Source organism: Syngnathus typhle, linkage group LG3 (genome assembly GCF_033458585.1).
Source record: "Syngnathus typhle isolate RoL2023-S1 ecotype Sweden linkage group LG3, RoL_Styp_1.0, whole genome shotgun sequence".
Lineage (NCBI taxonomy): Eukaryota > Metazoa > Chordata > Actinopteri > Syngnathiformes > Syngnathidae > Syngnathus > Syngnathus typhle.
The window spans coordinates 10,036,964-10,053,659 of record NC_083740.1 but is presented as its reverse complement, the minus strand read 5'-3'; the positions used below and the strand labels follow the sequence as shown (position 1 = coordinate 10,053,659).

Genomic DNA, 16,696 nt, shown 5'->3' with positions numbered 1-16,696 from the left:
AAAAAAACAAAAGCAAACGTTCAGATGGAGTCCACGGTGTACTGACTCAACATTGTGGGTACCAGCAGGTCCCAGTCAATGGAAATAAAACAAAACTGCGGTGCAAACAAAGCTGATTCAGCCCATTTGAGAATTCTTAGGCCAGCATCTCAGTTTGAGGTCTACATGCTAGCTGAAACTTTTGTGCTTACCCAGCGACGTGAGCTCATCATTCATAAAGCTTTATTTTTATTCAATTAAGACTATTACGTTTCCTTTGCAACCTATTTAAGAAGAAATGCATTCACATCTTTTAGTGTTTTTTTGTAACGCGTAAAACGTTATAGCATACAGAGAAGGCAATACAAAAGAGAAACAATTGAAAAGCGCACGTTTATGACAAATGTCACATACTGATACACGACTACGCCGCTGCCATGTTTAGAAATCCTCAGCAAGACAATCTCGCGTGGTTTTGTAATACCGCGCGATTAGCTTTTTTTCTCTGTAGCGCCCCCGGTGGGGTGCGGCGCTGAATCAAACACACTCCACAGTGACATTGTGGAGGTTAGATGGTTGTCAACGCCTCAATCCAAGAAAGCGAGGATGAGTTGGCATCGGTCACAAGCTTCTGCGATTGACGGTGGGGAGTTTTAACAACGTTTTGTGGCAATAACAATGGATTTTTCTTTTCACGCACCGCGATAACCGCCACTGCGGGATACAGTGGGAAAGAGAAAAAAAGAAGAAAAGAGCGTGTTGCGGTCACACCTCAGTGCGAGGAGGAAACTGTTACCTCTGCTTGGTTTGGAACGGAATTATCATTCTCCAGTCTTGCAGCAAAATCGTGATTTAAAAAAACAGTATACTTACTGTCTGGGACGCTGCTAGCTTGCTAGCAAAGTTAACTGGTCTAAGAACTTTGTTGCTGGTAAGCTCGGAGCAAGCAACTTGTAATATATCATCTGTGTTCTTCCATCTGCTTGACCTCAGAGGTCAGATAATTTGGGGATTACAATGCAACTTTTGGTCGCAAAAAGTTGGCTAATATTTGGCTCGTTCACGCAGCATCTCATTAGTGTTTAAAAGGGAAGTATCGCCGGTTCCGTCGCCCCGCGGCGAATCTCCTGGGACACTTCGGAACGATGATGGGATCTCTGAAGGCTCTTCAAGAGTGGTGTCGGATACAGTGTGAAAACTATCACGATGTGGAAATCAAAGACATGTCGACGTCCTTTCGGGACGGCCTGGCGTTTTGTGCCATCATCCATCGCTTCAGGCCAGAGTTGATGTAAGTACATGTTTCAGTGGTTGTGGAAATTCAATACAATGAAATGATAAGAATTCCCTTGAGTCAGAAGTCTGATTGCATGCTGGGACTGATGAAAAAACATGGAAAATATTCATACAATTTAGTTCTGTAAAACCTGATCAGGGGTGTAAACAGCAAAATGTATAGACATCTTAAAAAAGTCTGCAATTAAATAACGTTTTTAAACGATGGACAAAAATATCATTTTTTAAAATTCATTGATGAGCAAGTCACAGAAACCTGTGATATAATCCCAGTTGATGTCTTGATTTAAAATAAGATTTTCAATTCATGCATTCATTTTCCTAACCGCCGATCCTCAGAGTTGTGAGCATGCTGGGGTCCTTCTCAGCAGTCTTTTGGTACACCCCAAAACTGGGCATCACCCAATCGCAGGGCACGCTTCAGACTAACAACTATCCACACACACAATCACACATCAATCGGCCAACCGTGCATGGTTTAGGAATGTGGGAGGAAACCCATGCATGCATGGGGACAACATGCAAAGTCCACACAGGAAGGCCGGAGCCGAATCAAAGCCTGCACCGCTGAACTTTGATTTGATTTTGATTTGTTTATTTCGACAAGTAAACAACACACTTATTACAGATTAATTCCGCATTTGTTTGACATGACTTGTTGAAAAGGGTAGCGGGAGGAAGCAATTCTGTTTATCTAATCCCGTCTCGATTACAGCCAAGGTTTCACTGCCAGACACACAATCTAAATGATTTACCATGAAGAAAAAAGTGAGAAACAAAAGAAAACATAGATTTGACCAGTATAACATGATTTGAATACGGCAGTAACAAATAAACTGGAAGTTTGAATAAAATTTGAAAACAAAGGAAAACAGAAATTTGACCAGTATAACATATGATTTGTATACTGGAAGTATAACTGGAAGTTTGAATCACAATTTGTATGAATTATTTTGAATACAGCAATGACAGTTGATTTTTTTTTAAACATGTTTTAACAGTTGATTGGATAAAACAGTAACAGTTTAGTTTGCTTGCTAGTATGAATACAGTATAAAACTGGAAGTTTGCATAACAATTGATATCAATTTGTTTTGAATATAGCCGTGGCAAGTTGATTTTGTTATAGATAAGAAGATAAGAGTTTGTCGCCTGCCTGTCGCCGAGCCATGTCATCTGAGTTATTGGGTGCCGCTTGATGAGAATGCTTGATAACACGTGGCCGCATTTAATATAGGACCTGTTTCCATTTGTCAATCAACTCCGTCCCAGTATTGCTAGTTAACACGCAGAATACTTTTTTTGGTCATTTATAAACAAATTGGTGCTGTACAGATAAACAGTTAAATTTTTGTAGAATCTAATTCATAGCACCAGTGTGGGCACATTTTCTGCCTTTCGTTTTTTTTTTTTGTCACATTGTTTAGTATAAAACTGAGTTGTTGCTGTTTGATTTGGCAATATTTTTGTACCACAAGATTATTTTTTGGCTTTATAACCTTTAAAAATTGTGTGTGTGTGTGTGAGGGGTTGAATGTTTTTCACCGTATTAGAATTATCTGAATTACCTGATTGGCCCCGATTTCTGATCACATGATCAGATCAGGACAGCGCTAATCCACATGGCAGCATTGAGTAGGTGACGTGTAAGGTGAAAGATGTGGTGCAATGCAGCCCATTTATCAGTTGTTGTTGGGGTAATATGTGAAAGGAGTCCACAGTAGTTCCTCGCCTATCTTCTAAGGGGAAATGTGATTGGAAGGAAGTTTCTTCCTTCTGCGGTCCACAAAATGAGAAAACCATGCAAAGATCCCCTGGATGACTCAATTAATGAAGCGTAAAATCTCTGAACTCTGCACAGTAGTAACTGTGCAACTCGTGCAGTTTATAAGCCCTCAATAGTCAGCTTTTCAGTTCTGTCTCTTCTTCCATTTGTGTCCCAGCATGGCTCCCTGTTCATCCCCCAGTGTGTACAGTAGCCGCAGTCGCAGAGACCGGCTCGCTCTGATCCAGACAGACAGCCTGTCAGGGTAATCTGCAGCCAAGGCCTCTGCCTGTCAAACTGGATTTACTTCTGTAATATGCGTGGTATCCATTGTAGTGAGTCTCCGCTGCCGCTGTGTTCTCACAGAGATTGGCAGTTGTGTTTAGAAGTTTATATTCATCATGGACACAAGTAGTTTGGGGGCTCTGAGGATGGGCGAAATTGGGATAAAACATATGTTATATAATAGATATTATATAATATGTATATATCAATTCATAAAGTAAGAATTGGGTGCACAAGTTTGAATTCATTATGTAGTCCACACTTAGACTAAATTGTAAATATATATATATTTTTTTTCTTTCTTCAAAGTCAAAGTCTGCTTTATTGTCAATCCCTTCATATGTCAAGACACACAAAGAAACCGAAATTCCGTTTCCTCTATCCCACGGTGACGAGACATAGTACACGATAGACATACAAGTAGGCGACACAAAATAAAAACAAGAAGACACAAACAATAAATAATAAATAAATAATGAGTGATGAATAAATAATAAACAAATAACACAATAAATAGGAGGAGCAAAACTGAGCCAGTGTGCATACAGCAGACAGTAAGCATAGCGCAAAGTACAGGACGCTACGCAGAAAGGGGGAGAGAGTTCAGGATCCTAACAGCCTGGAGTATGAAGCTGTTGGTGAGTCTGGTGGTGCGGGAGCGCAGGCTCCTGTACCTCTTCCCAGAGGGCAGAAGCTCAAACAAAGAGTGAGCGGGGTGACTCACATCACTCACAATCGTGGTCGCCTTGCGGGTGAGATGGGAGATGTAAATGTCTGTCAAGGAGGGGAGTGAAGCACCAATAATCTTACCAGCCGTGTTCACTATGCGCTGCAGGGCCTTCAAGTTGTAGTCAGTGCAGCCGCCACCCCAAACAGCAATACAGCTGGAGAGGACGCTCTCAATGGTGCCACGGTAAAATGTAGTCATGACGGCCGGAGGAGCGCTCGCTCGCCTGAGTTTCCGCAGGAAGTACAGGCGGCGCTGGGTCTTCGTTTTCGATTAATCGTTCCACCGCTAATTTCTTCCTATTTAATATTCAGTTTCGACCGTCATCAAGACTATGTAGGAAAAAAATATGTCATTAAGATCTGTAGCAAGCTTGGGATGGACCCCAAAGAAGTATACAGACAGTTCATTTTCATACGGATCCAGATAGTGGATTGCACGCACGCACAAACACTCTCATCCACAGTTGTCCATTTGCCAAAAATAAACTCTGGAAAGAAGCAGTGTCATGGTGGACTGGGTTCACAATTCGTCATCTGTGTGAGGGCGCGTCAGTTCAAAGACACTCCAAAATTATCCCCAACAGATTTAGCACAGCAACAATGTGTGCTTGAAAAAGACTCATCAAAACTAGCCTTTAAATTGAAGCTGCCGCTCAGTGTGTTTATGCGCTTGGAGAGCAGTTTCAAGCGAACACATGTCACTTATGTGTGCTATTTCCTGAGGTTTGGCCTTCCTGGGAGTTCCACCTCCACAGTCTCTGCAAGCCCCCCCTTTCTTTGTTTTTCCCACTTGAGTGTTATTTAAACTTGTACGCTCTTTCCAACATGCCTTTGCAGACAAGCGGACAAGCACACTTTCATCCAGGAACACTTGAAATATTTTCCACTTTAGTAAAGCAGGATGTTTACTGATGAGACTTCCTAGCTTCTGGACCTTTGTAATCATCATAGCACCACCACTGCCTCTTTTTCCCCTTTGTCTTTTTTTTTTTTTTCATGCTGGATCATCGTTGGATTTTGTAGTAGCAAACTTTAATAGTTAAAAAGATTAACGACTTAGCAGGCCTCAGACAACCTTTTTGCGAGGTTCTTAACAAAAGTAGGCCAACAAGTACTGTACAGTGTACACCATAGCTGAGTGCTGAAGGCCTTTTTCATGTGGTAAATTGGCCCAGTTCTACTTAGAAACTGATGTTTTTTCTGTATCTGGTTGCAGAGACTTTGGCTCGCTGTCCAAAGATGACGTCTATGAGAACAACCGACTGGTACGTTTATTCCTCTTGTGAGCACGCCTATAATAAAGTTATCTGTCACTTCTGATAAGTATTCTCATAACTAAAGGTGGAGATAATACATGCAAATTCCTAGCTTAATTCTATGAAGCGGAAATACCTGTTTGTACATTGCCGCTAACGATGAAACCAGCACAAACCTTCAACGTCTTTCTCTTGTTTCGAGTTTTCACTCTTGTCAGTAAACCAAAAGTATGGTTGGGAGTCTCCTCACTGTGTGAGCTCAACTTTGGCAGGACTTTGTTGCCGCCAGGCGCCTTTCTTTTTTTTTTTTCTTTTTTTTTTGCCATCAGAAAGTGAAGACGTTTGCCAAAGAGCCAGGAGCAAAATCTGCTGAATAATAAGTGAAAGCACGTCGTTCATTACTATATCCCTGAGGCGAAAGCATGAGTAAGTCATTTAAGACTGCAAACAAGAAGCCCACTATTTAAGTTTTCATGAACTCCTGCCTGCTTATTTTCCCCAATGAATGTTGTCAGCAAATAGTTAGTCTATCATCAACCTTTTCATAAGACTGTAGTCACAGCATATAAGTATTTTTGCTCTTACATACAATTTGGTTGGTTTCTTGAAATATCTATATATTTTTAATCGTTGTACGCTTCCTTATATGTAGTTTGTGTATGTACTGTAGAGCGCACGCTTACCTACAATAATGTCTGTAATGTTACGTAACAGGAGCTAGCCTGTAATTTCTACGGTAGGACAGCTTGCAGCCAAGGAACAAAACACTCTTTTATGACCTGCTGATGGTGGCGTAACACACCAATGCTTTGTGAAGTAGGCTTTAAGTCCAAAGTATTTACTGCTTGCGTGATTGTTTCCATGACCCGTTTGAAGCCCCACTGCCAGGATGATTACAAATCTTTGCTCAAGACAAATGAGAGACTTCTTGTTCTTGTTTTGGCTTCGACGTAGGCCTTTGAGGTGGCCGAGGCACAGCTCGGGATACCTGCGCTGTTGGACCCAGAAGACATGGTATCCATGAAAGTTCCGGACAGGCTCAGTGTCATAACCTATGTTTCTCAGTACTACAACTTCTTCAATAACAAATCTCAAGGTTAGTACACCCAACACCCTAAAAGAAAATAATTGTTGTAGTTCTGTGTGTGACAGAGCAGTAAAGCATCAAATGACGGTATATGTATAATGAGCGGATTATCGACTCCCTACAGCAAACCCTCCTTGCATGAAGAGGCTGGGTTCTGTTAATCAAAATGAGCCAGTCACCAAAAGGCCTCCAACTCCACTAGAGGGCAAAGAGGTTGAATCTGAGGTAAGAACAACATGTGCAAACATGTTCAGACATACAAATGGGAGTTCTCCCCATGCATGTGATGATTGGGATTTCAGAGGCTAATTAATATTTCCTCTAAAACCGCATGCTTTTCAGATCATCGGTGTCTATTAGTAGATGAATGAGCTTTGAAATATTGTTTTGGGTAATAACTCTGTAAAATGAAAACAATTCAATCCTTTCATGGTATTTAATATCTTCGTCTTCTCCATGAGAACAACAACAGTAGTAGTCTATAAAGATAGTCTCTGTATCCTGTTTTTCTTCTTTGTGGCATGCCGTTTCTCCATCCCACACTCCCATGTGCTGGCGTGATCATGTCTTCAGGTGGAAATCCATTCCACTCCCTCTTCCTGTACGTCCCCCTCCCCAAATCTGAACCCCCCTCCATTCTCTGTTCCTGAGCCTAGGCAATAAGATGAGTGGTGGGGGGGCTAAGAGATGAAAGTAAAACAGATAGGTCAGTCTTTTTAACCCGCTCTTGTTCATAGTAGTAGTCTTGTGCTTCCCTAACACAGTGTGCCACGCTCCTAACCACTAATCTCCTCGACCCCGATCTAAAAACCTTCAAATAATACTGTAAATCTGACCTCCATAATGTAAATTTATCGTGCTAACCCATGCTGTGTGATTTTGTTTTTAACTGATTTTCAACTTACACTCAGTGTCGTTCCTAACGATGAAGGGATGCTTGAAAATTCACCAAGTCTTGTGGGTTTTTTATTTTTTGACATTCAAAACGAAAGTGATCTTGGATGACGCAGTAGATGTTGCAGGGAGTAGTCGTAATGAAGTAAACGAAAAGGAGAATCCACATCCTCAAATCCTGACTTCATGTTTGATCTTCCCCTCCATTACTCTGCATCCCCCTCTTCCCCTGACATCTCCCCCCTGTCCTCTGCCTGCGCAATCCATTCCGGTTGCTTGCTTTAGACGAAGGTAACGGGTCTAGAGGTGGCGAAGCGCACCACACTCAGCAGCACCTGCACTGCCTGTCAGCAGCACGTCCATTTGGTGCAACGTTTTTTGGTGGACGGCAAGCTGTACCATCGAAACTGCTTCAGGTGAGCACTAAGATGCTTTGAGTGAAGTTAATTCAGGGGACATATAACCAAACTATGAATGTATGTTACTGAACTAATGGGCTTCTGATTATTTGAACTCTTATTTTACTTCACCGCTAATGAGTCTTTTTTTTTTGTTTTGGGGGTTTTGGAGATTAGCCTAGGGCGGGGCATTAACCAAAACAATTGAAAATATAAACTGTTGTATAAATATAAAATGTTCTTCTGAATTAATTTGAAATCTTCCAGCTAAACTAAAAATTACACCTCATAAGTGATAATAGAAATACATTTGGAGCCACCGTCCAGTCTTCTGGATTTTTAGTGCTTGTCGGAAATTGGGAGGCTAATATAGTGCGACTGATATTTTAACAAGAGGACTGTCTCACAATCTCTAGTCAATATAATACCAAAAGTATGACGCAATTGCGATTAGGACTCTTCCACACGGAACTTGTCCAAACATGTTTTGCTTTTCTGGTGTGTCATGCCTCTGCTGTTTACATTTGACAGCTACAGTATGATAGTTATGTTGCCTTTTTCTCTGCCTGTCTTTCCAGATGCACTGAGTGTCGTAGCACTTTGCTACCTGGATCTTATAAAGTGGGAAGTGATTGTGGGGCTTTGGTTTGCACACACCACCTTTCAAGGCAAGCTTCAGCAAACCAGAATGGCCGGCCGGATCTTAGCAAGAACCCCATTGCAGTCCAGTCGGTGAGGATGGGTCGCAGCAAGACTCCCCACGCCGCAGCCTCTGAGATGAGCCAGCGAAAGACTCCATCCCCTGTGAGGAAAGTGAATGACACTGACATACCAGCGAAAGTGACTGTCATAGTCACCCCTGCACCAACAAACAATGAGGCCCCCTTGGAAGACACAGATTTGCTCAATCATAGCGGACAAGCAGAACAGAAACACCGCCCCCCTTCTCCTCCTAACCCTTTTGATGAGAGTGATGACGAAGATCATGAGCAAGCCGTGGTAGGAGATACGCTAACTGGCAATGAGGCGAATGGGGACCTCCCCTCTCAACCTGTCAATCAAAGCGAAGCTGTTGCCAGACCAGTGCCAGCACCTCGTCGGGTTGCGGATCCCAGCCCTCCACCCCGCCCATCCCCACGGATGAAGCTACCCCGGACAGCAGACAGCCAAGCAGCTGGTGCGTGACCAACATTGCAATCAAAATGATCGAGCGGTGACAATGAGTGATTCGTTAATCATTTCTTCTGCAATTGCAGGTGAACAGCAGAAGCCACCCACCCCTCCAAAACCGAGAGAAAGATCCCAGTCTCCAAGAAGGTATGTGAACGCGCTTCCTTTTCTCAGTTTCTTTGACCACATCATCACTTGTTTTTCCTGTTTGAGCGACATCATATTCAATGTTGAGCACTTCGTCCCATTGTTGTGTGGTCTTCCCCTCTGTGATGCCTCCATGTGTCTGTCTCACTGTCCAGCTTGTCCAGTGTCCATAAACCCAAAGATCCACCCTGGCTTGCCTTGGTCCAATCAGAAACCAAGAAGAAGAAACCCCCTCCCCCACCCCCCACGGGACTGGCGACACCCCCCAACACAGGCTCTGTGTCTTCTCTTAAAGAGGACAGCAGCAGGTCCAGTTCACCCACTTTACCCCCCAACCCCTTTGAGGAGGATGAGGATGAAACGAACGAGGCCAAGGACGAAGAGGAAGGCAGCGCGATTCCAACAGCACTGGTGGGGAGTCATCCGTGGTACAGCATCACACAGGCGGCTGACGATGCCAGTGCGGAAACACCCCCTAGCACAGGAAACTCCTCCCGCTCGACGAGCCCGGCAAGTGCCAAAAGCAAGAAACGGCCGGCTCCTCGTGCACCGCAGCCACCTACTGCTCATCAAGGTTAGAATTTGATTATGCAACACGAGATGATGATTTCACTCACTGCCATTAACTCGCTGGTGATCTTTGCATACTTTTTCTAATTATTCTGGCTAGATGATGTTTTGGCAACTGTCATGGGACATTGACTGTCAAATTCCCTCAAAAGAGGAGTGAAATCACTTGACAGATGTTTTGTGTTTTTGCCCCCCCTAATCTTTTCCATTCCATCTATATTCAAACCTGTTTTACTTCTGCTTCCTTGGTTTCTTCTTCTTTCTCGTAACCTCTCAGTTCATCCACATTCTCAGCAATCTTCTTGCTCTCCAGCTCTCAGTGTGGAGAGTCTGTCTTCTGGCTCCGACCACAGCTCGTCCCAACCTTGTTCGGCCCCCGGTGGAGGCAGTGACCAGGAGCTTAGTTTCACCAAAAGCATCTCAGAGCCTTCCATCTGTTCGCCATCTACCGCCTCGCCTTCATCCTCCTCTTCTACCGACCGTCTGCCTCATTCCAGCCCAAGCCCCTTCGAGTCCCCCGCGCAGTCAAATGCGAGCTCGGCGCCTGCCACCCCGCAGGTCAGTCGCAGCAACGAGACCAAAGAGGCAGGACCCCCTCCACCACGACCCACAACCACTCCCAGCCCATTAGCCTCAGGGGCTACACCTTCGCACAAGGTAACAAAATCATTTACAAATACAGAACATTCATCAAGACTAATGATCTTTTTTTTTTAAGCGCATTTGTAAGGAAAATCCGTTCAACAAGAAAGTTTCTCCCTCCCATGGAAAATCCAAAAGCAAGCCCCCAAAAGGTCCTCGTCCTTCCAGACCCCCAGCCCCTGGTCATGGCTTCCCGCTTATCAAACGCAAGGTACAACAATATATATATATATTTTTTTAAAGAATATTTCAAAACTGGCACTCACAGTGGTTCTCCCCATGCAAATACTGATCAGGTGCAGTCAGATCAGTACATCCCAGTGGAAGACATCCACGGGGAGATGAGTCAACTGGAAATACGGCTCGATGAGCTGGAGCTAAAAGGCGTGGAGCTGGAAAAGAAGCTCAGAGACAACCCCAATGGTATGAAACCAGACGACCTCTTGCCTCTTTGTTTCATCTGAAACAATCTGTCCTGAGACTGTGCAAAGGAACATGCCACGTATGTTCCGTTTGCCACAAAAACAGGCAATATATTTGCTCTTCATCATGCTATTCTCATGCTAAGATCATGAGACCAAGACGAAGCCTAACAATTGGTCAACAGCCATTGCAAGAGTTGAGACCTAAACAGGATGTTCTCAGAGGGAAGTGGCCGCTGAGTTTAGAGTGTCATCAACAGGTTGCAACAGAGATGCAAAGAGACCGGAAGAGTCAAAGTCAAATTTTACTTTATAAGTAAAATATAAAAAGGAGATTTCTTGGGAAAAATAAAACACCTTGTGAATTTTGTCACCCACCTCACGCAAAAAATACTGAAATGTTGAAGAGTTGAAAACATGGATTCAAAAGTTCACAGGTCAACTTAAATTCACCCGTTTTTACGACTTTGTCTACAATTCCATAGACGTTTATAGGTGACTATCTGTGCTTTCAGATGAGGATGAGGAGCACCTCTTGGTTGACTGGTTCACACTCATTCATGAGAAACATCAGTTAGTCCGGCGTGAAGCCGAGCTGGTCTACACGTACGTATCAGAATGCAGCAAGATGCAAGTGTTACAATTTTGTAACCTCAAAAACTCCCAAAAATCTTTGCTGCTTCAGACAGAGCTGTGTAATCAGTGCAATGTTTTTTTCCCCATTCATACAATGAAAACTAAATTCAGTTGAAATGTTATTCAAAGCCCATAGGTCACCGACCTTCTTAATATTAAGTCTCATTGGCTTACTAAGTGTGACCCTCTACGTTTAATTCTCGTCACAGGGCGAAACAGCAGAACCTGGAGGAGAGACAGGCCGACGTGGAGTATGAGCTGAGGTGTCTTCTCAACAAACCAGGTTAGTTTGAGGGCTCAAGGAAGCACTACTTCCTTTGATCGCCAGCTGTTTGTGTTTCAAAGCTGTGCAAAGCTCATCTGCTCCATCTGAGCATGATTGCAGCCTTCCTCTGTGGAGGCACAGGAAGTGCCTATTGTGTGTATTAATATCATAGCCATGAGGTGAATATGAGTACCATGCCCAACATTCTCATGGTGATTAAAAAAAGGCCTCTGTTGTGGAGAGAAATCAATTGCTCATTCAATCACTACTTTTTGCAGGAACAAACTTGCCTTTTTTAAAAATGTCTTTTACAAGTTATCAATACTGTACGTTGACAAGCATAAAAAAATAAACTAAATGCATCCTGCACCTCCCCTCAGAGAAAGAGTGGACTGAGGAGGACAAGAGCCGTGAGCAACAACTGATGGCGGAGCTGGTTACCATCATTGAACAACGCAACCAAATAGTCAACAGTATGGATCAGGACAGGCAAAGGTAATCCTGTTGTTTATGACAGAAGTGTGTTGTAAAATTCTTTGACACTTCTTTACCTTAGAGATTTTCCCCTGTTCGGGAGCCGCCAGTTTATGACATGCCGCCACTGTCAACTCTAACAACACATTTCTCACAGGGAGGAAGAGGAGGATAAGTTTATGGAAGCCGTGCTGAAGAAAAAAGGTACTGACTGGTATTTTTGTTTTATGATTCAAACATACCGCTACACTTTTTACAGTCACTTTCAGTCCTATATTATTTGTCACTAATTGTGTCAATCCCCCCCCTTGCTTCATCAGACTTCCACAAGGAGTCGGATGGAGATCAGCAGAAGAAAAAAGGGGCAAAGTTCAAACCTATAAAGGTCCTGAAGAGGCTGAGTCTGAAAGGAGAATCTGGAAAAAGTCCTCAAAAAGACAACAGTTGATATACACGAACAGGTTTGAAGTGTTTTCAGGCTCTGGTGAAGTGCCACACTGACTGCCACTGTGGCGCTCCTCCACCAAGAGTCAAAATGATAACCATCTCAAGTGCTTAAGAGCTCTCCCATTTGTTGAGTGGGCTCTCTGCGGTACTGCACTGACTTGTGAGGTGTTACTTGGCAGTCACTGATCAAAGCTCAAGTGACCTGTAATCCAAGGCTGATAGCTTTTGAGTTCAAGGCGTCTCACTTTATCAGATAAGGTCTTAAAGGCAGGTAATGTCATAAAGGCTGTTTTTGTTCTCGACATTTGGCAAAGACTAACAAAAAGTGTCCAAAAGATTACTTCATGTACGATGCAAGCTGCTTTTAAACAAAACATTGAGGTCTTTTTTTTGTTTTTGGGCTTCACTTATTATTATGCATGTCAAAGATATGGTGCAGCAGAGTGACAATATTTATTGACTTTATTTGGAGGCAAACCAAATTTATTTCAAACACGGTGAATCATGACAACTACCGATGTCCACGTGAGCATATTATTCATGATAAATGTCACATATGCATTTTTAAGTTTTTAGAAATGGCAAAACAACAGTTTTCATCTCTTTTAAACTTGGAAAGTCTTGTGTTAATTTATATTTTAATGTGCGTGCGTTGTGTGTTTCGTTTTAAGGTGGGGAAGATAATCTGATGCATAACTGCCATTTATTTTATTGTATATAAACATCGTCTTCCTCAGTGAACCAAGGCGCTTCTGCCATGTGACATCTGTCACTTTTTTTCATGGCAATCACAGCAGCAAGGTTATTGAATAAATGGTGAGACTGGAAGGGAGACAAATAAAACTGATACAAGTGAATTATCGTAATTTATTTCTTGTGAATGTAATGTGAAATTTTGAACTAATCCACACTCAGCTCAGACACGGCTTCCCGAGAAAGTTTGCCATTCAGCGCCTCCAATTCCCTGATTTTCTACAATACAGTTCAGAAATTCATGAAAATCACAAATTGATCTGAAAGTTTACAATTCATCAATCAATAACATTGTTTAAATTGAAGCAAAACCGTTTACCTGTGAAATTTCTGTGTTAATGATGTGGCTGTACTGCTTGTCCTGTCCAAGCGAGGCCATGTCAGCCAGGAATTGTCGTCGTTCCCGAATCTCATCCAGAACTACAACAGAATACATTGTTTTGGCTGTCACCCACGTCTTCCTACTGTGAAGCTGAACTCTGATGATACAGTCGGACAGAATGCAACAGCATGCGTCATATTCTAAGCTCTCCGTGACTTGCCACCATCTCATATTTCGCCGCTCATGACACAAGTACCAGAATTGCGCAGATCTTCCGATCATAGTCCAAGTTTAACTTAAGAGTGCTTTGAAGGCCACCAGACATGTTCTACCTTCTACTGCTAAACATTGTATGAATCAATGAGTGTGCATACATGCTGACCTTCCTGATAGCGGTCTTTCTCCTCTACCACTTTCGGCTTCCGATTCGCAGCAACATTATGGGAGGCTGTCTCTTCTTGTTCTTGTCCTGTTGCCAGGATGTTTTGAAGCCTCCTCTTCTCTTTTTCTAAGTCTCCTTGATCAAGTCAGAGAAGTTGCAGAAAATGAACGTGTGCAAAGTAATCAGCACCCTCGCTTTAATATTTTCACGGTTGAAAATTAAGAAACTTTTTTTTTTCAAAAATCTTTTAAGATAGATAATTTCAGAAAATTTTCCATGATTGATGTAACATACCACATACAGCTATATGGAAATTTGTTGTTTTTCATTATAGCTTACTGTGTAGATTCTGTTGTTGGCTAGTAACATACTTGTGGGAGCAGGACAGAACTTTTCTCGGACATAGTTGTTTCCCGAGCGACAAGAAACGGCACTCCTTCTCAGAGGCCGAACCGGGAGAAGTTTCGGGTAGCATTGACTGGCTTTCGGCTGAAGACAGGAAGCTGATGATGTGGGCTCAGTGGTCAGTGGCAAGGCTGAGCCATCTGTGGGTGGAATATTGGGCTTTTAGTCAAGCACTACTACCGTGTTCCTCAATCTAGCCACTAATGTAAGAAGAGAGTGCTGTAACTGTGTCAATGTAATCTACCAATTGGGAAAATCATAATCTTTACTGGGGGGGGGGGGTTACTGAAAAAACAAATACCCACATATTTTGTTCTCATTTAAAAATGTGTTTTTGTCATCTAGTTAGGAAACATGGCTCGGTTTCAGAAAACTGTGATTGGTTGAAAACTGACAACTGCAATGTCATTTTCAGTTGACAGCAAGGGGGAAAATGGCTGCCCCCTGATAAACATTTATTGCCTGTTTAATTCATATTCCACAAATGAAACATTACTCAGAACACTGTGACTGGTTGGGCTGCACAGAACATATGACAAAGAAAATTTGGGGGTTGACTTCCCCATTAAGACTAATGAAAAATTAAAGGCCCCTCCACCGTTTAAGTTGCCCACCCCTGAAGACTTACCCTTTAGACAGTCAATGATCTTTTTTCTTTGGCGGTTGCTGAGAGTGAACTCTTGCATCATTGCTGTGGACAGAATGGGATAAATACATACATAGAGCGCATACAGTGATGCCACAAATAAAATCACATCAATACTGTTTAGATTGATTTCTATACAGTGCATATCTGGTGCATCTTACATGTCAGCAGGTCCTGGGTCTGCTTGCTGTACTTGCTGTCTCTTGTGGGCTTCCATTGCCCTCCTCTGACTTTGGTCTGAGATGACATCTCCATCTGTGTATCCCGCTTCTTGACTTTTTTTTCTTTTCCCCATCCAATCAGTCATTTTATAATTATAGAAATAATAGATTAGATCACAGGTGTCAAACTCAAGGCCAGATACGGTCCGCCACATCATTTTATGTGGCCCGCGAAGACAAATTGTGCATTAAATTCGTGTGTCATTACTAGAATTGCAAATTGTCTTCACTTTTAATAAGATTTTTTTTTTTTTAATATTTGACCGGTTTTTACTTGTCTGATTTGAAAACGAGTTATTTGTCAGTTTGTTTTGTTGCTTATACTGCATATAATAGGAGGTGCTCATACATTTATTTGGGTTGACAGTCATAATGGCCATCCGAAAGAAGCTATGACTACAATGCGGTCGGCGAAAAAAAAAATCTAGTCATAGTAATTTACCCATTTCAGCCGTCCATGGCGTTGAGGAGTTGGCGTTCGGTATCCATAGCAACCAAGAAACAACACGCAGAAAGTAATATTTGGACTAGACTAGAGTATTTTTTTAAGACAGTTTCGACTCAAACATGCACTTTTATGGGTGAATCTATGGACCAAACAACAACACATCATTAAAAAAAAAAGAAATCAGACTGGCAAGCATAAACAGAAACTGCCGCTAGGGGGCGGGAATTTTCCACTTGTCCAAAAAGGATTGCATTCATTGAATTTCTTTTTTTTATTGCCCGTAAGAGGCTGTTTATACACACATTATTGTTTTTTGTTTTTTTAAATTGGCCGTAAGAGGCTTTTTATACACAGAGAGAGAGACAGAGAGAGAGACAGAGAGAGAGAGCATATGTAGCATACTTTTGATAATTTATAGATACTGAGAAAAAGGCCCGTTAGGCTTTATGAACGCATGAAGGTTACCACATTTCTCTGTATTATCCCATGCTTGGTGTTATTCCTTCCTTGAAAAGTCATTGGTTGGGATATATGAACACAAAGCACAATTGATCTCAGACTTATTTGAAAAAACTCTTTGTATGGCCCTTGTGAATATTCTCCTCTTTTTGGCTCAAAGACTATATGTTAAGTGAGCCGACCAACCGCAACTTTTGGATATTGAAGATGATGTCTGTGCAGTCGTCACCGGGGGGGAAGAGAGGGAGTCTTTATCGTTGATGGGATGGTCATGCATTATCTGTGCAGAGGCAGCTGGCAGCTAGAAGATAGATACCAGCGAGAATATAATCACCTTTCATACACACGTCTTCTCAGAAGTCAAAGCTACGTGACATTCACGTGTGTGTGTCTTCAAAGTTATCATAAGCATCACTGTTTGTCATTATTTTTATTATTATTATATATATTATTATTGTTATTATTATTATTGTTGGTGTTATTGTTGTTGTTGGGGCCAATTAAATAGTGATTCATTTATAGTGTTTGTTATTTTTTGTAATTTCTTAAAAAATACAGTGGGATAATGCGCAAAAAGATTTCTTTACTGGAACCATTT

General features: G+C 42.2%; 2 protein-coding genes across 4 annotated transcripts; one reads left to right on the top strand and one right to left on the bottom strand.

Moving 5' to 3' along the window:
- Positions 1–478: 478 nt before the first annotated feature.
- On the top strand, positions 479–13,319 carry micall1a (MICAL-like 1a). Of its 2 annotated transcripts, none has more exons than XM_061273361.1 (16): positions 479–1,270; positions 5,271–5,319; positions 6,265–6,406; positions 6,522–6,622; positions 7,577–7,707; positions 8,268–8,866; positions 8,946–9,006; positions 9,162–9,580; positions 9,890–10,233; positions 10,295–10,429; positions 10,515–10,641; positions 11,156–11,246; positions 11,486–11,559; positions 11,922–12,036; positions 12,173–12,219; positions 12,336–13,319. In XM_061273361.1, the coding sequence occupies exons 1-16, from the start codon at positions 1,125–1,127 to the stop codon at positions 12,461–12,463; spliced, it is 2,709 nt and encodes a 902-aa protein (XP_061129345.1). In that variant the 5' UTR covers positions 479–1,124; the 3' UTR covers positions 12,464–13,319. The 2 variants fall into 2 exon arrangements, with proteins under 2 accessions (XP_061129345.1, XP_061129344.1); XM_061273360.1 differs by having other exon boundaries at positions 9,854–10,233.
- Positions 13,320–13,324: 5 nt separating this feature from the next.
- Positions 13,325–16,374, bottom strand: lg3h22orf23 (linkage group 3 C22orf23 homolog). 2 transcript variants are annotated; one of them, XM_061273367.1, is made up of 7 exons: positions 15,634–16,374; positions 15,132–15,254; positions 14,953–15,015; positions 14,291–14,464; positions 13,920–14,054; positions 13,535–13,635; positions 13,325–13,434 (listed from the first exon to the last, which is right to left on the bottom strand). In XM_061273367.1, the coding sequence occupies exons 1-7, from the start codon at positions 15,635–15,637 to the stop codon at positions 13,363–13,365; spliced, it is 672 nt and encodes a 223-aa protein (XP_061129351.1). In that variant the 5' UTR covers positions 15,638–16,374; the 3' UTR covers positions 13,325–13,362. The 2 variants fall into 2 exon arrangements, with proteins under 2 accessions (XP_061129351.1, XP_061129352.1); XM_061273368.1 differs by lacking the exon at positions 15,634–16,374 and having other exon boundaries at positions 15,132–15,257.
- Between the last annotated feature and the right edge of the window lie 322 nt (positions 16,375–16,696).

What these genes read in the sequence shown, in the direction of transcription:
- micall1a (XM_061273360.1), top strand. Translation starts at nt 1,125, where the DNA reads ATGATGGGATCTCTGAAGGCTCTTCAAGAGTGGTGTCGGATACAGTGT. An exon ending in GAAGCCGAGCTGGTCTACAC is followed by an intron (nt 11,247 to 11,485) that starts GTACGTATCAGA and finishes TTCTCGTCACAG; the next exon opens with GGCGAAACAGCAGAACCTGG. An exon ending in AGCCGTGCTGAAGAAAAAAG is followed by an intron (nt 12,220 to 12,335) that starts GTACTGACTGGT and finishes TTGCTTCATCAG; the next exon opens with ACTTCCACAAGGAGTCGGAT.
- lg3h22orf23 (XM_061273367.1), bottom strand. An exon ending in GATCATTGACTGTCTAAAGG is followed by an intron (nt 14,465 to 14,952) that starts GTAAGTCTTCAG and finishes TTCCACCCACAG; the next exon opens with ATGGCTCAGCCTTGCCACTG. An exon ending in GAAAGACCGCTATCAGGAAG is followed by an intron (nt 13,636 to 13,919) that starts GTCAGCATGTAT and finishes ATTCTGTTGTAG; the next exon opens with TTCTGGATGAGATTCGGGAA.